General features: G+C 37.4%; 1 protein-coding gene across 1 annotated transcript in view; it reads right to left on the bottom strand.

The window, feature by feature from the left end:
* Window positions 1-1,252: 1,252 nt before the first annotated feature.
* Window positions 1,253-26,305, bottom strand: part of LOC132126053 (A disintegrin and metalloproteinase with thrombospondin motifs 7-like) — a 92,753-nt gene continuing 67,700 nt past the window's right edge. Inside the window, exons 19-24 of the mRNA XM_059537054.1 lie at window positions 23,784-25,469; window positions 22,688-22,840; window positions 22,415-22,588; window positions 22,146-22,292; window positions 16,128-16,290; window positions 1,253-3,417 (exon numbers count right to left, since the gene is read on the bottom strand). Of these exons, the coding sequence (XP_059393037.1) occupies window positions 3,269-3,417; window positions 16,128-16,290; window positions 22,146-22,292; window positions 22,415-22,588; window positions 22,688-22,840; window positions 23,784-25,469 (2,472 nt within the window). The 3' untranslated portion in view covers window positions 1,253-3,268. The remainder of the gene's footprint in view (window positions 3,418-16,127; window positions 16,291-22,145; window positions 22,293-22,414; window positions 22,589-22,687; window positions 22,841-23,783; window positions 25,470-26,305) is intronic.

The raw sequence follows: 26,305 nt of genomic DNA, 5'->3' as shown, positions 1-26,305 counted from the left end.
CATTAGTGAAACAGCCTCAACACAGTCCAAATGCTAAGCAACATGACCTTTAAAGGAATGAGTCCAAAATTAGATGAAACGCTGTAGTTTGCTATGCACCACAGACACAGACACTTACAGTTCTAGTCTGACTCAAAACATGAGATTATTTTAGGCTAAATATTGTATTCATTTACTTTCTGGTTTTCTAGCCTCAAGGCTATAGACATTATTCTTGAATTGCATTTGTGTGTGTGTGTGTTGGTTTATAAAGTTGCCACATAATTTACTTAACAAAAGACTATTTAATAAAGAAGTACAAAAAATAAAGGTGTTACAGAAGTGCAATATCAATAATATTTAATATGACAATGATACGTGCCCAAAATTAATCAATGTTTAATAAAAGCCAATATGTAAACCAGAAAATATCTATGTAATGCTTTACAATAAGGTTCCATTTGTTAACATTAACTAGCAATGAAAAATATTTCTAAAGCATTTATGTTAATATCAACATTTATTAAAAACTGAAAAACAGTTGTATTTTCATTAACTAAGATTAACTAAGATTAATAAATAGTGTAACAAATGTATTGCTCATGGGTGGTTAATGTATTTACTAATGTTAACTAAAAGGATCTGATTGTAAAGTATTACCCACTTCTACATACTGGACAGTCCTGAAACATCAGCTAAGCACAGAATGACAAGCCTAAACAAACACTTGAACTGAAATGAACATTATTACAAATTAATTGCATGCAACTTGAAAAAACAAAATATGTTGCATTTTCTTTTTGATGTTGATTAGTAGTGCAGCACAGGCCTATTATCGGAATCAGAGCAAAACATGAACAAATGATGAACACTGCAGCTATATTACATGGTCCTTGGAGGAATGAGTGATGAAAATTAATTTAGTGTCATGCATACATTTTTTTTTAAATGTACTACCAAGTTTTCCTCTTTTCCACTTAAAACCAAATGATACCTGAACTGTTATTAAGAAAAACGTATAATTTATTTTTGGTTTAGTTAGAGAGAATATGCAGCACAGTTTATACAACTATAAAGTCTGAATTGCTAGATATACATTCACAAATCTGAGACAAAAACTTGTAATTCTGACTTTTTTCTCGAAAATTGCGAATTTATATCTTGCAATTCTGAATATCTTTTTACATCTTTTTACCGAATTGCGAATTTGGAGGGGGGGGGGGGGTGGTTGGGGTTGGGGGGTCTTGGGGACTGATATGTTCTCATAGACTTTATGTCTCATAATTGCAACTTTATATCTCACAATATTACTTTTTAACTCGCAATTGTGAGTTATATTACACAATTCTGAGAAAAAGTCTGAACTGTGAGTTTGTATCATGCAATTCTGAGAAAAAAGTCAGAATTGTGAGATAAAAAGTCACAATTACCTTTTTTTATTTCTTTGTGGCAGAAATGGGCGTCCATTGAGATATGCAATCATTTAAATGGGAATCTGCACAATCTGGAGTTTTACACTGAAGTTGCTGTGATGAGAAACAGAAAAGAAGTATAACCAAGAAAAAGCTTGGTTTGAAAGTAATTTTTATGTTAGCTGTGCTTCATATCTTTAATATAGACATAAAAATTGACCCTTTTTGTCTGTGAAATTTCAATGACATATTGCTCTGTGTGAACTGAGCTTCATACTGTACATTACTACACTATTAATAATAGACCTTTTTTGTCCACAAAACTTTGCAGAAATTTCACAGATGTGATCGCATCTCAAGAATGAATGCACAGTTAGTGGTCATGTATTATTAAAAAAAGTAAAAACAACCATACTAAACATTTACTTAGTGTAATATTTCATGTACTTGACAAACATAATGAGTTTTTCTAACAGTTGTATCTCATTTTATACACTAGAGTAATACAATGACTGCATTAAAAAGAAATCCTTTATATTTTATGAAAGCAGACATTAAGCTATTCTATGTTGTATACATTTCGAAAAGTGGTACACTGATCTATTATTCTGTGTAGGTTTATTAATCCAAAGGGTAATACAGACATATAAAATTAAGGTACTATAAATAGTGTGTATAGAATTCAAGTACCAGCCAACACTAGACTGAGCGAGGAGCTTAGCGCTCGCTACCTTTAGCACCGTTTTATGTTGCAGCACCAGGTACTTCATTACTGGTTTTACATCTGATCTGCTATCAGCTTCAATAAATAAAAACATCTGCAAACTTGCAATTATGTGGAATTGCGCTCTTGCTTTGTGGTTATCTGTGGTTCTGATACTCGAACTGCAATCATAAATTCCTGACAGAGTTTAAAAAAAAAAAAGATTCAAATAGCCAAATTATGAATATATTTGTTCTGTCAAATGCTAATAAGAAAAAAAATATTTAATTACTATACCAGACATATTTTTGTGGGTTGACCTGGAAATTAGCATCACCCTTGACAAAAAAGCGGCTGTATTTTTCCATCTGCTTTTATATTATTGCAGGAAATAAGTTCTGTGACCAATAAATGTTAGATTCTTACATGTTTAATTCTCTCTTTGTCAGAAGTAAAAGTTATGTAGGCAATAAAAAAACTACTTTGTAGTCTCATGACTTCAGAATCACCACTGAGCTTCTGACAACTCTTTAAAAAATCCCTGAAAGTAGAACAGTTTGCAAGATCCCATTTATAAACATGACAAGGTTTTGAAAGCTGGTTAGTGAGCAGATGAGTTTTGTTTTTTTTTGTTTTTTTTTGGTGTGATGACATTTAATGCAGTCCCATTTAGCCTCTTCTTAGCAACCAACCTTTTCAAGACGAGTAGAAGTAAAATCATAAGTGGGTTTTACTGATGTATTTAAGCCATTGAATAAAACATGAAAATATAATGTGCTTGTGTGAACCATAAACCTTATTTCAGGCATTTACAAAAACATAATTCAATAAACCTACTGACTTAAGGACGACAGAACCAGAAGAGCTAAAATGCTAACTCTACATGCTAAAAATATACCATCCCTGCATCAGTCTATAGTGAGCTGGCAAGATGTTCCACTTAACTGTTTTACTACCACTTATCTGAGATGATGGGCGAAAATAAGCACCTCTTACTGTATGTGTACTGTATGTAGGGATAAAGTAGCTCCCTGACGAACTGTTGGTCAATGGCAACAGCTTGACCAGACCAGACCAGTTTTTCCAACGATGGATTGGTCCATAGCTGCTTTGAGTATTTGTGTAATATTTTTTTCCATGGCTTACAACATTCATTCTGCAATCCCCCTGCATCTCAGCGACTTGCAATGCGATCATTGCCCCTTGATGGCAGCCCGCAGGTCTTGCAGCACTTTACATGGACTGAAGGCACTTGACATTGCCCGAGCCACTTGAGGGTCTGACAGAAGCGTAATGGCAAATGGTCTTGTAAACACAACTGACCTGAAAGACACAGACAGAGAACAAACATGAGAGACTGCAGTTAGGACAGCTCTAGAGGGGTGAGACTGCTTCTTCACCTGCGTGAGAGACATGCACTAGTGGATTCACACATTTGCCCTCAAGCCAGGCAACACATTACAGCAACACAGACACCTCAGCGATAACAAACCGCACTCATGACTGATCCTTTGAATGCCTGAAATAAAATCAAGTCGACTACATATATACCGTAGAACATGAAAAGTATAATGGCTGCACAAAACATAATTAAGGGTCATTTTTAAAAAGGATCCTTTTCTCACTTCCGGGGGTTCTCAGAAGTGGAAGTCATCATTAGGAAACAACATCAATGGTTAACAAACTACAACAAATATAATTCTTGCTTTCCCATGTCCCAATAGAAAAAAAATTAAAATAAATCACAATTGTTTTTTTATGAAAGAGAGAGAGAAAAAAGAGAGAAATATCAGAAGAGAGAAAGATGTCAAATATGCCATCACTCCCTCAGCTGTTATACTAGAAACACTCACGCAATAACCAATTTTTTTATTTTTTATTAAATGTCATGGTAATAAAACACAAAGTATAATGTTATAAATGTACATTACATAGATTAAAATTATAAATTTAAAAAACATTGATAAATATATTTAAACTTCATCAAAGTCGGAAAAGTGAAAAGGGTTTCTGTCACAGTAGCTAATGTGAGGGAACGAGGAACGAGGAACGAGGAGACTTCAACAACCAGGAAACCAGGAAAACACACATAACAGAGGAGGCTGACAAACAATACCGGACGCCGAACTAAGAATAGGGCACACATTATATATACACATGACATGACGAGGGGATGACAAGACACATCTGGGATAAAACTAAACAGGAAACACCTGGAACAAATGATAAGGACAGGAACAGAAAGGACCAAATATGGGCAAATACACTGACAGTGGCACATCATGAAAGTTTGGTCAGAATTTGAAGCAGTAAATTTTTTATATAGTAAAATAAATAAATAAATAATTGTTGCATTATCTAGTTCTTTTGACCAGCATTTTAATTTCCGAATCTTTTAAAGCAAATGTGAAAAGATTATTTTATCTTTTTTTTTTTCTGAAGATATTCACACTCTCCATTAACACCAGGCTATAAAATTGAAGTTTAGTAATTTTCTAGGATTTTGTTCCAAAAATCCCATGAAATGCTAGGTGGGGAATGCTAAAATGGGATGAGGGTGAGCATGCTGATGGATTTGGATCCCTTGAGCAGTGGAGGTCCAGGACAATGACAAATTATTTACACATCATGCATTCACTAATGTTATTCAAGCCTTTCCAAAACAAAGACTCCAACAGCAAGTCCATATATATATATATATATATATATATATATATATTTTTTTTTTTTTTTTTTTTTATGATAAATTATTCAAAACATAAAAAGATTAAGTATTGGAATATAAAAATGCCATATTTTGCCACGTTAGCCACAAAATATCTCTGGTGTACCAGTTTAACCTTTGTTGGGCATGCTTTTTAAAGCATTCAGCAAGACAAGAATTTTTTTCTTTTTGAATACCATTTACAAGACATCATGTGTGCCAGTAAAAAGCTGATTAAAAGCATACTCTAAATGCCTCATATTTTAGCCTTGTCTGAAATACTGATAAGACTAAAAGCCCTTAGAGCAAAGACCAAAAACAAAGAAGGGTTTACAACACAAATTTACGGAAGCAAAGTGTTGCAGACAGCCCTACTAAATTAATTTTCAGGGCATTTCCACTGGATAGGCCTCTAACAGAAGGAGTCATTCACATCTTAGCACGACACCATCTCCTCATGCTGCTAGATCACACAGTGTGTTGACATCAGTAGGGTCAAGGGCCCCAGCTGCAGTGGGATCACACGCTGCACCCCCTCACCAAAACCCCAACAGACCCTTTCCTTCCCACACTGCCACTCTGCTCATAGGCACGTAGCTGTGTGACCATGTCCCTTTTAGTTTTCTACTTTATCAGAAATCTCCAAAGGCTTATGTGTAAACAACTTCTGACAAAACACATAACGAAAGCTTGTTCTTATGCACATAAGGGATTTTTTTTATGTGAATGCACATACGTCACAAGTATTTATATTTATAAGAAGTTGTCCTTGTCTGCTTTAAATAAAGTAAAAAAATCAGTAGCACTTTACAATAAGGTTCCATTTGTTAAAATGAACAATGAAAAATACTTCTGCAGCATGTATTAATCTTTGTTAGTATTGAATCCAACATTTACGAATACATTCAAGGTTTTACCTATTATTGTTATTTAATGAACCTGCAGCTAACATGGACTAACAATGAACAGCTGTAGTTTTATTAACTAATGTTAGCAATAAATAATGTAACAAATGTATTGTTAGTTAATGCGTTAAATATAGTTAACAAATGGAACCTTGAAGTGTTGGCATCAAGTCTGCTTTTAAACATCCATGTGTGTGTGTGTGTGTCATTATGGATGCATTATAATGCTTTAAGAATACCTTTATAATGCATCATGCTCTTAAAACTTATAACCACAAATAATGCATTGAAATTATTATTTATCAATGGTGCAACATATCATAAAGTCGTTTATAAAGCATTATGCATGCATTATAATGCATTAAGAATACCATAAAAGTGCATTACAAATGCAGCTTCATAGAAAGTATTACCAATCTGTTTCTACACCATGTTTTTTTTTTTCGGAGTAGACTAGGACTGTGAAATGCAGTTTTTTTTACCAAATGCTTCAGAAAAGAGCATGCAATAATTTTCTGCCTGTAAGACCGGTGTAATTCAGTGCATATTCTGCTTACAAATTATTCAGTTCATAAATAATTGATTGTGGAGTAAAATAAAAGGTTCGGATCTAATATAGATGCAAAGCATTTTCACTACATGTCCTAGTTTTTGCTTTTCCTCTGTTCACAAACACCTCATTACCAGCCTGTGGAAGCTGTCATGTCCTTTCAGCTCAAAGAAAGTTAAAGCCCACAACACTTCACATGGAGCACAGTCTGCTCATCCATGACCCTGTCATTCAGAATTCATTCAGTCACTGGTTATGTGTGATTCACAGCACACTTACCATATTGACAGTAATTGTGAGTGCCAGTGCCATTTGAGGCTGCTACTAAAAATCTGAGAATTAATGGACTGACCATTAACTAGAAACAACAGTAATGTTTTATTACAAAAAGAGAATGAATTACGGCCAAATGACATTTTTTAGTCCCTTCATCATACAGTAAGCATCTTGATTAATGAAATTGCAATTTCATTGGATGTACTGTACATTACCCTATAACACATAGCCTCATAAATGTATGCAAATACAATAAGAGTTTGCTGCAGTGATGATGCAAATGCTCCCAAATGCTTTTTGGTGCTCCCAAACTACTGTTTGATGATGTAATTCTGCTTTGGGTGAGTTATGATCATATATGTGGCCCGAGTCATCAGAAGTAAATGTGCATTTATAATTTATTTTTGGAGGGCATTTACAAATTGTCTTTTCACGACTCAATAGCTATCCTATCAGTTAAAATGTATGGGGTTCTATTTTGAAAGAGGTACAGTAGTTCTTAAATATTACGTCACGTGCAAAGTTACTGGACATGGATAAAAAGGTTTAGGGATGCATGATTATTATACAAATCATAATTGTCAATCATTTACTTTAACACCTTGATTACTATTTTTCATTTTCTAATATATAAGCAGTATTAAAATACTTATTTTGCTTAAGAGCAAATTTTGAAATTCACCAAATCTGTTGCTTGTACATTCAATCACAAACACACACACACACACACACACACACACACAAACACACACACAAACACATATGCGTGCTTCCTGTATTTACATGATTTATTCCAGACAGAGCAGCAGACCAAATCCCGTGATACAAAGTGGCCTTCGGCTGGGAGAGGGCTCATTAATCCGGTCTGAACTCACCCCACCTCCCTAACATCCTGTAAGAGCGGTTTTAAACAATGTTGAGGAGCCTTAGTGATACAGGAAATGTAGTTTGTTTTTCTTTTTCAGTTAGGGATTTTCCCCAACCTTCAGCATGAACTAACACTTGGTTTATTTACTTAAATATAGGTTCCTCAATGTTATTACTATTCTTAGTAATTAATAAGTTACATGTTAATATATTATTAATCACTTATAAATCATTGAAATGTCAACACTGTAATATTATCTCACAGCGTTAAAATACTCCACTTGTGTCAGAGAAGACATCTGTTTACACCCTCACCAGTCAGCCCTTACATTGCAGTACATACTACAACATATTCAAAACCTGCTGTGTAAACGCATGAATAAATCATTTACAAAATCATTTTTGCATCCCCTATTCTAATGTGTAGACTACTCATGAGTTGTAAATTGTTTTTACTCATCATTTGCAGATCTTTCATCCCAATGTGTACACACACACACAACCTGTAACTGGAAGGCTTAAAAAAATGTTTTACAACAAAACATTCACAAATTGTTAGCAAATCACATATTAATCACTTATAAATGTTTGGTAAATGATAATTTCATCATTAACTAATCACTTATAAAATGACTTACAACTGAACGTTATTATAAAGAGCTACAAAAACTATTTTTATTTTTGTCTGGCATTACCTATCAGCTTAAAACGTGGGTGTTACAATGCTTATATATATACAGAACAACCTATAGGAAAGAAACAAAAAACACAAAACCTTAATAACAATGAGATTTAACAAAAGGCATACATCATAAATTTCAGTATGAACTCAGAGACTTTCTCTATAAAACAATCTAAACCATGTTTTACACATTCATTTTTTGAGCTTTATACTCTCACTGTATTCAATAATTGTCTCATTTATTATAATTTCTTTTTCCTGAGATGTTGTTGGAATAAATCTGGGAAAACTAGGAAATATTTGGGGACTTCATGGAAACACACTGAAATATTGAATCTTTGTAGGAAATAATGTGCATTTACATTTGTTTATCATACTGCTTACTGTATGTTAACACAATGCTTTAAGATGTACAGCAACACAGGGTTAATTTGTTATGCAACTGCATTGTACTTTGCAACTAGATAACAGCTGACTTCAGTTGAAGTGGCATGAAAATCCACTTGTGATCTATTTGGACAACGCCAAAATAATTCATTCCAAACAGTTATGCAAGACCTCTCTCAACATCCAAAACACTGTCAGGAGTGAGGGGATTGAGCTGCAGCATGCCTTGCCAAAAGAGGTTATTATCTAAAGCCAAATGGGGTTAAAGAAAACAATACTATTAATAGCCCTTTGGGATGTCATAGAGGGGGAAAGTCCAATTCTTAATCAGAAGGCACCCAGCTTGGAGAATCAGTGAAATGTCCCTTAGTATCACAAAAGACTGTGAGACACTCCAGCGGACACTATGACAGTGAGCCAAAAGAACCAGGTTTTTGGCAGTTGATCAAGTAGCTGATTAATTCACAATCCAGCACCAACAAACAAACTGAAACAAAGTGTTGCTAATAAAGCAGAGCTCTTCAGAATACTGCAGATGTCAAGTATTGACTGTGAAAAAGCCAAGAGCCTTGATCAAACCCAGCGTCAACCAACCAAATGATTCAATAATGAAGACAAAGTGAAGATGAGGTATCCTTACATAGCCAATATAATTTAGTTCTTGCATTTTTTGTGTGCAGTATTCCTCAGACCCGACAGTGTGTGGGTGTAGAAATAGTTTACACCTGTTAGATGGTGATACTTATATAACTCTTGTTATATAAAGTAGCTTCATGACTAAAATATATTAGTAAAGAAGAACACACCTATATCCAACTGTATTTGTGACAGGTGGAATAAAAAGGGGCTGGATGCACCAACTGTACGTGAGTTACACATTTTGATGTAAATGGGCACTAAGCTACAACTTACGCACTACTAAATATTTTTTTTCGTTGCACCATTACACTTAGTTGAAGTGTAACTCTACATATAAAGCTTCTGATCAGGAGTAATGGCTGGAATAAAACAGGACACTGAGTGAACTGCATCAATATGATCTTCTTTTACCCGACAACCTGCAATCCTTTAGGCATATATGATGCTGCTGAAATATACACTCATGTACTAAGAGAGAGAACAATAGGCCTATGTGAATACTTTGTTTATTTTTTAGCAAGTCTTCGACACCTCATCTACAGTGCGCCTCTGTGCGCTTTGGTCCGTGTTGCATGTCAGATGAAATAATAAATAAATGGCACTTCCTATATATTTTTTCTTTCAGTATTTATTGATCAATATTCATTTCAATGACATTCAGTTTTCTGAATGTTATTTACATAAAAATAGCTTACATATAGACTAATGTTATTAATGTATCATTTTTAATGGAAACTTGTTTTTACCGTTAGTACATGTGAGGCAAAAGAAGTTAAAATGAAGGATAAATTAAAAATCCATAGCATTTAAACAAGTTCTGTTCACGTATTTTAAGGTTTATATTGGATGAGCTAGGGTAAATATCATATTATTCGACTATACATTACTTAACAGAGAGCTTACAAACTACTAGCTACGTCCTGCGTTACAAACAACTTCTAGAGGAAGTTAAGCTAAATAAATTCAACCTGTTTGCTTTCATAGTGTAGACACTCATGTGGTCGAATTAGTTCGAACATTCACAAAAAACTGCCTATTTGCCGCCCACTGACCTAACATGTAATCACTGTGGGACATTTTGTTAGAAAATGGACCAAAAACAACTTTACTTTTGTTGTACCAAAACATGCAGATTACAGTTTAAATTACAGCTGCTTTATCCTATTCATTAGCTTTCTTTCCCAATTGCCAATAATCTCCCTAACATGATTTTTAGGCAATAGTATTCATGCACCATACTCTGTGCTAACACGGAAGCAATGTAGATTGTTACAAAAGTGTCTTGAGGAATTTGAAACTTATTTTAAAGTGGTCATGAACTGATAAACCAAAATTCCCTTGATCCTTTAACATACTAAACTGTACCTTGTACTATAAAAAAAAATAATGTAAGTTTTAGAACTCAAAACTTTGTCGTTACTCTAAAACAACTTAAACTGAAGGAAGTCTGCCAAAATGATAGCTTTTGGAATGTATTACTCAATGATGTAATAGCATCATATGTAACAGCATTGCCCACCAATTCACGCATGCAGTGTTTATATGAGAGGCAAAGTCGCAGCAGAAACCAAACAACTATAAGGTACGGTGGCCGAGAGAGCTCAACAAACTGCAACTTAAGAAAACACATGCAAATTGAAAAAACACCAGCAAATGAAGAAAACATCTTCATCAGTTTGACAACACAAGTGTTGTAAATCCTCACAACACATGCATATAACGAAATGCGCTGCGAATCATCATAACACATGCATATAACGAAACACGCTGCAAATCCTCACAACACATGCATATAACGAAATGCGCTGCAAATCCTCACAACACATGCATATTGTGTTGTCAAACTGATGAAGATGGTTTTTTTTTTATTTGCTGGTGTTTCTTCAATTTGCATGTGTTTTCTTAAATTGCAGTGCTTTGAGCTCTCTCGGCCACCGTAATAAGCCAATCATACCAGTGGGTTTTTATTTCCAAATCTACAATCCACCACGCCTGTTCCACCCCAGCAAATAATCATGAAGAGTCCTTTAGTGAACTCCACCAGGGTAAAATAATTATAAGCAAACATTTCCCAAAACTAATCAAATGTGGGTGATTTTCCTGGATAATTTATTTTTAAAAGTAAGGAATTAAACATGCACCACCAAACCGCTAATCACGAATCACATTTTTAATTAGCACACTGAGCTAAAGCAATTTTCTCAGGACTAGCACATGACAGCCCTTGCAGTACATTTCAAAATGATGATGATGGTAATTAAAGGCAGTGAGCCAGGTGAGCTACAGTACAAAAAAAGCAGCAATGAAGAGGGATTCAGAGATCTGTAAATGGCACAATCCTCAGCAAATAACAATAATCAAGCCAAACCAATCTAAAGGTGCAGCACTTTATGGAACTTTCAATAGCAAACACAGAGTAAAAATTATTTTTTCCCCTCTCTCTCTTAGTACGATTGCTGATAAATGGAACGCAATTACTTTAAACCTATAAAATGTCATTATTAATCATGCTACCAGGTAATTGCAGTTCACAATAACACACACCATATTTACCAAAGGATACTGAGTGCACAGATTTGTCCTAGTGTCATTGAAGAAAAAATCCCTTTTGGCTATAGCAGCTCAAAATGGACTGTATGTTTTCAATGTTAAAAATGACCTGTCCTAGTGAAAAATAATATGCAATAATAATAGTCAAACAATTAAAAATATAAGTTTAGCTAAACCATTCATAAGCTTATTGTCTCAAAGAGTGGAAAGACTGTAGCTCTGTGGCATCTGCAACAAATGTCATTAATCAGAAGTTATTATTTTTCCAATTCTGTTTGTTCCCACAAGTTTGCATGGATATTGCACACTTGAATTAAACTCACATACTTTATACATTTAATACTAATGTCATCAACACTTTACATTTTAAATATGATTATTAATGTCAAATAATTAGTATCAGCTATTTTAAGGAATTTATACTGAAAAAATAAAAAGTACTATTAAAAATGATACAATTCCACCCTTAAGTCAGGGCCGCCATTATGAGGGATACGGAGTATGCTAGGCATTTGGCCCAAGGCCAGTAGGGAGCCCCAAATCACAGCTTTGGTTATTTATTTATTTAAGTGCATCTACTTAGCTTTATGGACAAATACACCTTGCCAATCTGCAATTTTTTTGTAAGAATGTTCACGTAGTTTTTTTTTTAAATGTGGTCAAATTTCTATGTGAAATATAGCTGCAAGGAGCAATTAAGAGGCCAACTTTTTTAAATTTTAGTTATCACTTTTGACAGACAGGTGGCACTGTTATAAAATCTATGTGGTTATTTTTCTGTGTGAAGTAACAAGTTTGGTCTCAATATGGCAAAGGCTTGCAGAGATAAAGCCTCAGATACAGTTGTGCATTACGCCTCAACTTTGTTGCAAAACTATTCACAAACAGTTTTGTCTGTGAACACAAAATGTTTTTGTCAGCACAGTCTGAAGATGATCTGACTCTAATTTGATGATCTGACTCGAAAATCAGACAAACAGCCTAGGAGGAGTTCTAAAACGTACACAGGAAGTTAGACAGCATATGGCATAATTAGTATCTATGGTCTAAGCATGACCAAAGAATATTTTTAGACCAGTTTCAACACAATAGGCTAATGTAATCAAAAGTTTCTGTTTTAGCCTTTTTTTGGAGATTTCATCATTAGTGGTTAATAAATGGTTTATCACTTTAGATTAATAGGTGGCACTGTTACCAAACTAATTTGTCAAGGTCACTGTGAGGTGACAATGGCACATGCAAAGTCTGGTGTCAATATGTCAAAGCTTTGCAGAGATACAGCCATTGTACAGATAAAGATATATAGTTTGGCATCACCGCAGAAAATTCATTGATGTGTTAAATGATAACCATTTTTTATATTGACATGAAAACCTTAACATTTGCCAGCATGGCCTGAACATGATCTAAGTATTAATTAATTAAAATTAATTAAAAATGGCAGACAGGAAGTTTGGCTGATTGCGGCAAAATTGGTATCCATGTTCTCAGCATGACCCAAAGAATATACTGAGACCAGTTTAATTACAATAGGCTAATAAACACAAAAGTTATTGGCATTTTTGAAAAAAAAATTATTATAAATTTTGACCACAAGGTGGAACTTTTTCAGTTTTTTCAGAACATGGTGCTAAAGGCACATACAGTTTCATAACAATTGTTATTGCAAAATTCAAAATGGCCGAGACCCAAATTGGCTGACATTATTGGAAATGGTTTGACTCGCTATGCTGCTCCAAACCTAAAGAGACAGTTTTGTATTTTTAGCCAAACATTCAGAAGTTATATAGCCATTTTTCAATATCTTCTGACCACTAAATGGCACTGCGCCAAAACTGTGCAGGTGGCTTCAGGTCATGATTATAATAACAAACACCAAGTTTGGTCTCAATACACCAAACTTTTGTGGAGATATAGCCTCACGTTCATTTTTGAGTGCTCTTCATCAAATCAAATCACGTGCTATTTGAGAAAAGTTTGGGTAATCAACTTGAATTCCATAACTTTTTGCCAGCATGGTCTAAAGTTGATCTGAGCCAATTTGATGAGGAGAAAGAGAGCAAAGTTTTAAAATATTTACATTATGACCCCTTAAGTTTAGCTTTTAGAGTTGTCACTGTAATACACTGTAAAAGAACCCCACTGCTCTGACTTCTGCAACTTTGTCATGTTTAACGAGTGACCAAAGAACTACTGATGTATAATCTTTGAAGTGACTCCTGACAGTGTGAAATACAAAAGTATGCCAAAATAGTCATCTTGGCAAATTTCCTCAAAAACAGTTGGTTATGTTTTAAACAAACATAAAAATTTATGAAGGAAATCAAATGTGTATCATTTTAGACCTATGAATTGTGTTTAAAGTGACCTTGCCTAATTTACTAGCTGCTGTCTGTGCCTTTAATATTATTTCAATAAATAAATATATACTGTAAGTAAATAAAAAAGAGAAAATCACTTACTTTTCTTGACTGAATACGATTAATCTATATTTCATTTGTACAGTGAGGAACATGCAATATTATTTTACATTTTATTATTTAATTTCTGTACTTGAACACCTACAAATCTAAAAACCCAAAGCATCGTTAACTTTATCTGTCACGGTCTCTCTGGGAGGAAGGAACGAGGAACTGCAGGAGAACACTTCAACTGGAATTTAATTCAAAATAATGGAAAACACTACAACTTCCGGGATGACATAATAGCAGATGGGAAACAAGGGGCAGAACTCACAATAAATACACAGACACCAATGGGACACACCTGGGAGCAAATCAACTAATTAATCAAACACAGTTGGAACACATTCACACAACGAGGACAGGAACAGGAAAGACCAAATAAGGAAAACCGGAACTAAATGGGAACATATGTGACAGATCGCCCCCCTTTCAGGAATGGGCAAGAGGCCATGGCGGAGCAGGCAGTTCAGGTTGCCATGGCGGAGCTGGTAGCTCAGGAGGCCATGGTGGATCAGGAGACTCAGGTGGCCATGGTGGATCAGGAGACTCAGAAGGCCATGGTGGATTTTAAGGAAAATTGGGAATCCAGGAGGGCACTCTGGAAGAGCAGCCACATGAGGGTGCTGTGAAGGGGATTCAGGGACTGGAGCCCTCCCTGGGCTTAACTTGAGATTCGGAGCCCTTCCTGGGCTGAACTGGGGATCAGGAGCCCTTCCTGTGCTAAACGAGGAATCAGTAGCCATCCCTGGACTAAATGAGGAATCAGGAGCCCTCCCTGGGCTTAACTGGGAATCAGGAGCCCTTCCTGGGCTAAACGAGGAATCAGGAGCCCTCCCTGAGCTTAACTGGGGATCAGGAGCCCCCCCATGGGCTTAACTGGGGATCAGGGGAGCACATAGGAGGTGCTGGCACTGGAAGGCGCTCTGGAGAAGCAGACACAGCAATGCGCTTTTGAGGAGCTGGCACTAGAGCGAGCTTTGGGGCTGGAGCCAACACTGGAGTGAGCTCTGGGCGGGAAAGAGCCACGACCGGCGGGCTTGCCACATGAATGGCCAGTGGGCTTGACATGTGAAAGGCCATCTCTGTGACTTCAGCACAGCCGGCGGACTTATCAGCCAACTCTGGATTGGAGTCTCTCCAGACACCGGATGACTGCCTCCTTCCAGTCGAGGTTGGTGGTGGCTCGGAGCACCGCAGGGCCTGAGCCGGAACTGAGTCATGAGGGTTTCCCCCTCGAGGGAGCTGGTGAGGGCGAGCTGCACGAACGGCATTGTGTAACTGGCAGGGTCGGGGTTAGTCTGAGCCACGATGATGAACATCGCTTGTTCTTCCATTATTTTTTTTATGGTCTGCTGTTCTGTTATGGTCACTCGGGGAGGAAGGAACGAAAAGACACTTCAGCTGGAACTTAATTCAAAATAAACTAAGGAATACAAAACACTAGAACTTTGGGGATGACGTATAACAGCAGATGGGAACCAAGGTCCAGAACTCACTATAAATATACAGACACCAGTGGGACACACCTGGGAGCAAATTAACTAATTAATCAAACACAGCTGGAACACATTCACAAAACGAGGACAGGAGTAGGAAAGACCAAATAAGGAAAACAGGGAACTAAACGGTAACATACACATGACAGTATCTTTATTCTATTTATTTATTTGAGCTATTGCTTTTAATTTATTTACTGACTGTTCACTTGTCTTTAATAATATTTGAACTTTATTTATATTTGTTAGGCTAGTAGTTTTTCCTGTAGTTTTCAAATTGGATTTGAGAATTGTAAAATTTGCTGGTTTATAATTTTGTTGTGTAAGCTTATTTATTATGAGTAAGGGATAATGTACATCCAGTTGGTTGTTATCTCAGAATAAACTCCAACAGGGTGATAAGGACCCCGATGCAAAGCTATTTAATCAATGTGGCACGGGATGTGAAAATGACAACTGCGTTGGGCTGAAACTAGCAGGAAGCTAGTTTTAGCTCGCAAAGATCCACTTACCAGAGGGGGCGCTGTCACAGTCAAGAATGTTACATTTCTTTGTGTTCTTTGGTCGAGGTTCATGATCACAATCAACATGTTCATATTCATCCTCGGGCTCGGCCTTAGTGTTGACACATTTAACCAGTCGGCGCTGAACACCTCCTCCACAGGACACCGAACACTGCAAATACACAATAAACTGTTGAACAACCAATACTCAGATCAACAAACTATTGCAAAGCTTTGACAACCGAAACTGTCTTGAAAGTGGTCATATCCTAATATTTATTAATATATTTGACTCAATCTGACTTTAGATTCGGAAAAATCTATTTACACGACTAGTTTATGTTTTTGAATCTGTATGAGAAAACAGCTGGATTTAAGTTTTTACAAGCTTATTTTTTTCCTGTTAATTAGATTTCAATTCAATCAAAGTTTCATTCAGACTGAGTTCAGTCAGACTGACTGGGGTATTTACATGCTTTTTAGTATAAACTGAGACATCAGTCTGATGATGAATTCATTATTTGGTTGCATGTAAACAGAGCATTGTTAGCCCAAATTCAAAAGCATTTTTACATGACCAGAGGTCACCCAAGGTTTGAAGGACTTTTATATCTCATCATAGGAATCATACTAACAAACCAGCCTTTATTTTGCAAAAGCAACACTAAGCAATGCTGAAGGGATAAGGAAATCACACTATAGGTTTTGCAAGGTGGTTAATACAACATAATCACATACTCTAGTCACATCACATACTCATATGTGCATTTAACATTATTTCCACATGATTTGACAGCACTGGTATAGAGAAGGTGTATAGAAGGGGTTCTCTGTATCAAAGCTAGGTTCACATTATGAGCAAATTAATGAGCACACTGTCATTTGACTTCACTGATTGTCCAATTGTGTTACTTTCTACATGAAGGTCTGACATTCTGCACACACACACACACACACACACAGTGAATAATCCATTAAATCTCTTTATCTTTGAATATCTAGAAAGAATAACTGGGATGTTGCCATTTTCAGAAATTGCCACAAAAAAGTGCTTTGTTGGCTGTTTTGATTACATCTAGTACAAGTAAAGTATACTGTCCAAAAGTTCTGGTATGTGGTGGATTTACTAAAATTGGATGTGTAGCACATTGGTTCTAAACGAGTGGTGTGGTATTGTAAAAGATAACCTAGCATCTCATTTGGAGCCCCAACAGATGACAGGATCAAGGCTGGATGATTGGTTCCTGGAGGTGTCGCACAACGATCCTCTTCGTCCACCTCCGGTTCCATTCTTCCTAGAGGTGCATGAAGAGGTTACTAAGTCTAAGTAGGCATCTTTTTCTTCTCGAAATAGAGAAAGTGTCTTTTCTGTCTTCACTACCCTCAATGGCGGGGAGGCTTAGGGGTATGTGGAGATCCCACATAGCAAGCATGCTATTGCGATGCAGCTTTGCCCGCAGAGCGCTGCTGCCTGGCAGGGTAATCCACACCTCCAGTCAAGAGCTTGTAAGTTCTCGTCTGTTCTAAGGCCAAGGCTTACAGACCTTCTGGATAGGCCACCTCCACTGTGCACATCATAGCCCTCCTGCAAGTCTATCAGGCCAAGTGTAGTTCTGACCCCTACGGGTGATGAAAGTCATGGCACAGTCCCTGGGTCAGACGATGTCCACCTTGGTGGTCCAGGAATGCCACCTTTGGCTGAACCTGGCAGATATGAAGGGGTCCAACAAACACTGCTTCCTAGACTCCTTAATCTCCGAGCAGGCCTCTTTGGTGATGGGGTGAAAAGATTCGCCCAGAAGTTCTCTGCCGTACAGAAGCAGACAGAGGCAGTTAAGCACATTGCCTCCGTCTGTCACATCCTGTCCCAGTGGCTAACTGCTGACAACACCCCGCGCCGGCTGCAGCCCCTCCGCCTACTCACCACCAAGGCACCCTTCCGCTGCCTCCAACGCGTTCTTAACTGAGCCTTCCACAGGCTCCCATTCAGGATTTTGACAAACCATTCGACAAACCATCAGGATTTTTCAAACCATTCGTCCACACGACTGGTTCGCAGTGAATGACCTGAGGGAGGCATACTTTCAAGTCTTGATCCTCCCTTGACACAGGTCGAAGGGCGAGCATATAAGTACAAGGTCTTCCCCTTTGGGCTGTCCCTATTGCCTCGTGTCTTTACCAAAGTCGTGGAGGCATCCCTCGCTCTGTTGAGTGAAAGAGGCTTACACATTCTCACCTACTTTGATGATTATTGCATTCTGGCCTGGTCTCGAGCGCAGTTGTGCGAACACAACAACGTGGTACTCAGCAACCTCAGCTTGTTGGGGCTTTGGGTCAAAAGGGAAAGTGCAAACTTCAGAGGCTCCTAGGGCATATCGCATACACTTCCCCTGTCATACATCTCGGATTGCTTCATATGGGCATGGGCATGGCATGGCTCACTGGGTCTCAGACACCCTGTCCTTTCTTCAGACTTTCAATTCATGGTCAGACCTTATCTTTCTTTGGGCTGTAGTTTCCCAAGTTCAAGTGTTCAGGCATGTTGTCATCTCAACAGATGTCTCTGCCATAGGCTGGGGGGCCATGTGCAACAGGAATGCATCATCGGGTGCCTGGACAGGGCCTAGAATGCAGTGGCATACCAACTGCCTCTATTTGCTAGCAGTGTGGCTTGCTCTGCAATGCTTCAAATCGCTGCTACACGACAAGCACGTACCGGTCCATACGGACAATACTGTGACCGTTGCATACATCAACCACCAAGGCAGTTTACACTTCCGTCGCATGTCACATCTCGCCCGCCATCTCCTCCTTTGGAGTCAGAAGCATCACAGGTCATTTCACGCCGTTCACATCCAAGGCAAGCTTAAATCGAACAGCTGACGAGGTCCACCCCAAAACAGATTTGGAGATGCTTTGGGGACACTCAAGTAGACCTGTTTGCCTCTCCGGACACATCCCACTTCCAGCTGTTCTCATACACATCTGGTCTCTGGGCCTACTCAAGAATGTGTTTCTCCCAATGAGCCTTCTCGCACAGAAACTGTGCAAGGTCAGGGAAGACGAGGAGCAAAAGTCCTCTTAGTAGCACCATTCTGACCCAATCGGACTTGGTTCCCAGAACTGATGCTCCTCGCGACAGCCTCTCCTTGGCGTATTCCTCTGAGGAAGGATTTCCTTTCTCAGAGAGGAGGCACTCTCTGGCAACCATGTCCAGACCTGTGGAATGTCCATGTGTGGTCTCTGGATGAGACGCAGAGGTTCTAGATGGTCTACATCAAGTAATAGGAAACACCATCCCTTCAGCTAGATCGGCCTCTTCAAGACACACTTATGCGCTGAAGTAGAACCTGTTAATCGATTGCTGTTTTTCCCAGCGAGAAATGTAACCCTCTGGAGTCGATTAACACATATACGAGTTATGAGGCATTTTCTCCTCATAACCCCGAAAAGAACTTAAATTACATTTTCATACAATTTTGATCATACAGATAAGAGCCATACATCAATCAAATCTGTATAGGGACTACTTTTTTGTATACAGAAATAATAACAACAAAACTTTGTGCATTTATAAAATAAAGATAACAAACAAGGTGTGGTTTCTGCAGCCTTTGTCTGCGCTGATCTTCATTTACAAATGTGTCATTAAACTGTAACTCAGTGAATACTCAACAAAAAGACATGAGAGATATATCTATAGAAAGCCTGAAATGTCTACTTTTAAACTAAAAAAGTGCTGCCGAAAACAAATTTTGATAAAGTAATCCATATGAAAACAATGCGATGTCCATTTTTCATGTCACCCTTCATTATCTTCTAATGTGACCATGCCCCCACGCTGAACACCCTATTCAGATTATAATGTTTCACTGAAGCATGCGGCTTGTATACACCCACACAACAGAAGACAACGCAGTGAGACTGTTCTTCACGGTTTTTTACTTTACTGTTTGCTGCACGATGAGAGGAATAAGACATAATTCACCCCAAAAAGATGTGATGTGGTTGAGGATTTGATATTTGGATTTCATCAGAAAAAAAAAAGAATGAAGCACTTTATTCAGCAGAGATCATAAACATGAGTAAGTCTCTTTTTATTTATTTATATACTTGTACTAGTTTTCACATAACGTGTAAACAATTTACTAGTTAGACTTTTTCCAAAGACTTTTTACAAACTATAATTCCTGACTAAATGTATAATCAAGTGAAACATTATGAAGTTTCAGTAACAATATATAATACTATACCATTCAAAAGCTTGATGTAAATAATATAATCTTTTCAACATTAATAATATTAATAATAATAATAATAATAATAATAATAACAATAAATGTTAAAAAATCTTTCCTTTCCTTTTTTTTTTATAAAATCAGATTGTTAAAAGGATTTCTGAAGGATTGTGTGACTGGAGTAATGATGCAAAAAATTCAGCTTTGAAAGTCAGCTTTGATTGTTCCTAATAAACTGTTTAACTGCACTCAAAAGTGGATATTAAATTATGTTGTGGGATAATTAAATATATTCTAAATAAACTACAAACTGTCAGCATTCGACCTCCTGTAGTTTGTCTCCTTGCCTCTAGAGGTCCCCTGTGTTCCCTTCTGCCTTAATTCTTCCTCGTTTAGTCTTGTTAGCATTATCCAGGTCACCTGTGCCTTGTTTCTCCTAGAGTATTTTAGCTGAGTTTTTCCATTTGTTTAACGCCTGGTATTGCGTCTTGGCAGCGTGCTACCCGCTTTGTATTTCCAAGTCCTTCCAAGCAACCTCAAGTAAGGTGTTCTTCGTTATTTGATTGTTTATGTGCTCTAGTTTGTTTTCTCCCCTCATGGAGTTTTTATTTTCCTTTGTGGTTTTTGTTTTCCAATTATCTCTCATGTTATTAGTTCCTCTGTCTGAGAAGAACTTTTGTTGTATTTTTGGCTCGCAAAGACTTATTTTTAAATAAACCAACATTGCCTGGAGTACTGACTGGAGTATTTCATTTGGGTCTAACATTTACAGCCTCTGTGGCCTAGTGGCAGATCTCTCAACCACCACACCAGAGACCAGAGTTCAAGCCCGGCTCGTGACACAAACATAAAATTATATAGATTTTGTCCTCACATTCTTTCTTGTAACTCCTCCCTCTCAGTGACACAGCTGACTGAAAGGCTCATTATGCAGCTCATTGTTCGGGCCTTTGTCTTCTCCGGTGTAAATTTACAATGATATTCATGATAGTTGACACCTACTCTCATATGACTTTTACCAACAAAATTTAAATCAATATATTGTTTTCTGTGAGTAAACAAGATGATTTTCACATAATTTAGAAACAAAAATTCTAGGCTACAGGCTCCAGTTCTCAAAAGTTCCGGGAACCAATGTTCTGTATGTGTTTTATGGCCTTATTCAAGTGATTTAACATTTTTAGTTTTTCACTAACCACACATAAAAAATGTTTTTCTCAAAAACACAATTATGTACATACATGCTGCTCATATATTATAGCACAGTTTGTGCTGATTACAGTGAGATTAGACTTTAGCCATTTAGATATTTATAAGAAACTGAAAAAAGCACAAATGTCAGGGCATGACAAAACTTCTCCAGGCCCCAAAAATACCCTTGAGGTATTTTTCAGGAATCCAGAGGGTTAAAAAGTGACTCAAAAAACCTTGCAGGAGACGTCAAGTCATTTATGAAGTTTATGACTCAACTGTGAAACTGCAAAAATAAATAAAGGATACAATTACTAAGTATGAAATTATTGATGAACAATGTGAATGTAAAGATAATTTAACTAAGAAAATATACATAATATAATATATAATAATAAACATTGTATTAAATCAATTCAGCCCAGCACAGAGTGAGAGCACACTCTGCGTGAGGTGTGGCATCTTCTTGGGCATAGGCGTGGTAACGTTTCTGTTAACGTATGTAACATATGTAACATTTTGTATCTAGTGCAGAGGCACATTGTTAAGCTGGCTTAAAAAATCGACCAAACATTTCCTTAAGTTTCATGTCTCTCACCTGACCCCAGGATCCAGTAATCCACTGGTGGCATGGATGGACATTGCAAGTCTGGATGTTGCTGGGCTGTAGATCTTCATCACATTTCCCAGTTTCAGGGCAGGTGACTAGCCTCTGCTGCTCCCCACCTCCACACAGCTCTGAACACTGTGGGCATATATGATGTTCGAATAAGACACAGAGATGAAGAGAGTAGTGTGAAGATCAAGAAGCAGTCACAAAGAGCTGAAGGGAGAAAAGTGAAGCTTCTGAATGCTAAATATCTTTACCTGCCCCCAAGAAGATGTGTACCACTCTAAACAGTTGTGAATGTTACAAGGAATTCGGACAGGAGGTCTGGGGGAGGTGGCCTGGCAATGAAATGGCCGCAACAACCTCTGATCTCGTGTGTCATAACACTGAAGCTCTCTGACCTTCATTCCGACACCACAATTCTTCGAGCACTGCCAAAAGAGATATTAGGAGTGGCAACTCCCATTGTGTTTTCATTCATTGGAAATTCACTGAATTCATAATGTTTGGCTGCATGCATGCAGACTTACTTTACTCCACTCTCCAATTTTCCATGCAGAGCAGGGACGAAGGTAGCAGCGGCGCGCTGGCACTGGCCTAGTAGCTAGGTCACAGTCTGATTCATCACCAGTGCTGCAGGACACTGACCTCCAGATGGCACCAAGCCCGCAACTTGTTGAGCACTATAAAATCATTTGTAGTATAAAGTACTGTTCACATTAAAAAATGCATGCAAACCCTGTTTAACCCCAAAATGAAAATTCTGTCACTAATGACTCACCCTCATGTCATTCTAAACCCATAAGTCCTCTGTTTATCTTCAGAACACAAATTAAGATATTTACGAAGCAAGGAGATTGGTAAAATAATCCATGTGACATCAGGGTTTCCACCGTAATTTGATAAAGCTATGAGAATACGTTTTGTATGCAAAGAAAAGAAAAATGATGACTTTATTAAACAATTCATCTCCTCTGGTCACCCTGGTGTCATTTTGGATATTATCCACGGAACACAAAAAACAATCTCCTAGCTAGGTTTCTGGACCTTGATCGTGGTAATTACATTGCTGTCTATGGGAGGGTCAGAGAGCTTTCAGAATTTATCAAAAATATCTTAATTTGTTTTCCGAAGATAAACAGAGGTCTTAGGGGTTTATAATGATACAAGGGTGAGTAATTAATGACATAACTTTCATTTTTGGGTGAACTATCCCTTTAAAGTGATTTATTCAAGTAGGATACGTTCCTGGGTAGACATTTTCAATAATTATTCAAATTTTTGAGTTAGGTTACAAGTTATAGGTCATGGGCTTCAACAACATTGTTATAAACTTAACATTTCCCATTTACGATATTCAAGTTATAAAACCTTTTGTATGTGTGCACACTCATCAGATTTAAGGATGGAGAGTGGTGTCATGTGATCCCTCATATCCATTTCTATTGCTAGAATAACATGAAACAAATTTCATTACCTGAAAGTTAAAGTTATGTTTCTGTTGAAATCTAATGCTGTGGTGTCAGCACAATTCAAGGACTTTTATCTTTGGGACCAACTGTTGTTTCTCAGCCCATGCTGGTTTTGTATCTAGAGAATGTGAGGAATGCATAATTAACTACTCACAGCACTCCAGTTTCCTTTTTTCCAGTGTGCAGGGGAGGCTGATGGGGAAAGAGAAGGCATGAAAAGCCCAGTGGGCATCGCAGGGCTAAAATAATGCACTGAATGCTCACTGCTAGTGTCCTGAGATGGCTGCTCAGAAGGAGTAGACAGAGAGGGATTAAGCCCAGCAGGTCTTGGCATTCGGGCAATAATAATCTCATTGTTGTCAATCTCTGTCAAGTGGACCGGAGTTCCCCAAGGATCTATTCTAGGCCCATTAGTTTTGGGTGGTGCACTGGCTCTGGAATACCAATGTTGAGTCTCTGTAGCAACTGTAGTGTCCAGAATATCACTTGGAGTGAAGAGTGGAGGCTCAAAATCACTTTCCATTTCTGTAGGAGGTAGAGCTGTTGTTCCAGCTGCTGAGGCCATGTTACTGTAATGTTTGGCTGGAACAGAGGAAGATGGAAAAGGAACATACTCTTGAGAAAGGCTATCTGAGGTCGTAGTGAACTCTCTTACAGTGAATTCACTCTCCTTAGTGTTAAATGATGGTTCACTCAGAACTTTATGTTTTGCAAAATCATCACTAGAAGCACTGCTGAGAAGCTCCAATGGTTGAGAAGTCGCACTCAGTGAGACTGTTGGTGAGGCCGTACGCCATTGTAATGGAGTAGTGGGAATATGAACATGTCTGTTCTCATAAGTTTCAAACTTAAACACATAATCTAAAGGATGTTCATAATTTTGAATGCCATGGTGTAGTTCACTTTCACCTCCAGGAACATCCTCGCCAAACTCCTCTTCATTCTCAACTTCAGTTATTGCCATTATGGTTTTATCTTTTTTATCGCCTATGTAAATGTCATGGTTATTTGAGTTTGAATTTGTATGTGGGTCCGGAGTCAAAAATATGTTTGGCTCAGTTTCATATGATAATATCTTCTTGTCCTGAGTGGACACATATGCAGTTGATGGAGGTTTCCTTGTAATACTGAAGTCACTATCATTGTCCTTCCATTTGCTAAATAACCTGGTAACTGCAGAAGATGGTTCAATTGTTGTAATGACAGGCAGGAAGTAATCCTCAGCAAATAGCTCATCATTATTTTCATCTAGTATGTCTTTCTTCTGAGGTTCATGACCTTCTGTACCCTTGACTGTAATGCTGTCAGAATGCATGGTGGTACTGTGTTGGTCCGCAGTGGTGGATGGCGATGAGGTAGTTATAGGGACATCTGTCCCTGTAAGAGTAATGTCTCCATGTTTTATTCCTGAGTTATCAAACATATCATTTTCATCTTTATCAAAGTCGTATGACAGATCCTCATGGAATCTTATAAAATTGTAGTCGTAATAAAAATCATCAACTTGAAGATTTTTCACAATAGAATTGTCAGAGGACTTTTCAACATGACTATAATGTGAAAAATCATCTTCTATAATGTCATTGAGGTCAACATTGCCCATGGGCTGATTTTTAGTAGTACTAAAGTGGGGTATAACTTTAATCTCATTGAGAAATTCTTTGCTGGATGCTCCACTTCCTGACCAGTCATTGCCAAAGGTGTCCGAATGTATGGGGCAGTCCTGAAGATAGCATGGCATAGTTGAATTAGGCTTGACTTTTGGATCACAGTCCGTATCAGTATTCCAGCTGCAGGTCACATCACGTATTTGGAAACCAGCAGCACAGCTCACTGAACACTGTGGAAGAAGCAGTGTGTAAGAGCTGTTAAAGTCAGAAAATTGTCTCGCAATGATTTAAAAATAAAATGAGACCGTTTTCTATAACAATGTTTAATCAAAATTTTTTTAAATATTGTTATCCAATAAAGTAAAATCTGAAGTTTGTTTTAAGAGAAAGCAAGGAATAATCATCAAGCATGTGTAGTAGGGGAGATCTCATCACATTTCTAGTATTTACATGTCTATATTTATATTCATATAATTTATATTATAAATAAATATATTTAATATATAAACATAACATATTTTTCTGAAATACATGCATGTGTGTGTATTTATATAAAATGTGTATTTATATGTCGTCCAAAAGAGGACACAACTAAAAATCAGTGGTTAAGTTGTATTTACAACATGAATATATTTAGATGTGTGGTGTTCATTTTATGGAGGATGAGGACTGTTTCCTGAACCAGTAGCCTACAATGCGGCTGTGGCACAATGGCCAGTGAAGCAGTTCCAACTTCACAAGGACAGACTGGCGATTCTGACTCACAGCCTGTAAGTAACGATAATTTAAATTATTTGCTAATGATGATTCCAATGTGAGTTTTGAGCAGTGTAGAGTAGGCTTGTTGCTTCTCCGATCACAAATGCAAACATGGTTTTACGTTTACGCAGTACAATATGCAATGCAACGCATAAAAAAACAGTAAAAGTCATTATAATCAGTAATTATGTCTAATGACTAATTTGTAATGGGTCTTATTGGTTTTGTCTCATCTAGTGATTTGCGGATAGATAACAAATTGTTCTATTTAACCGGATCTTCTTAGTGAACTGGTCATACCAGTTCA

The sequence above is a fragment of the Carassius carassius genome, chromosome 3 (assembly GCF_963082965.1).
Source record: "Carassius carassius chromosome 3, fCarCar2.1, whole genome shotgun sequence".
In the NCBI taxonomy this organism is placed as follows: Eukaryota; Metazoa; Chordata; class Actinopteri; order Cypriniformes; family Cyprinidae; genus Carassius; species Carassius carassius.
The sequence above is the reverse complement of the archived record's forward strand: the minus strand, read 5'-3'. Positions and strand labels throughout refer to the sequence as shown.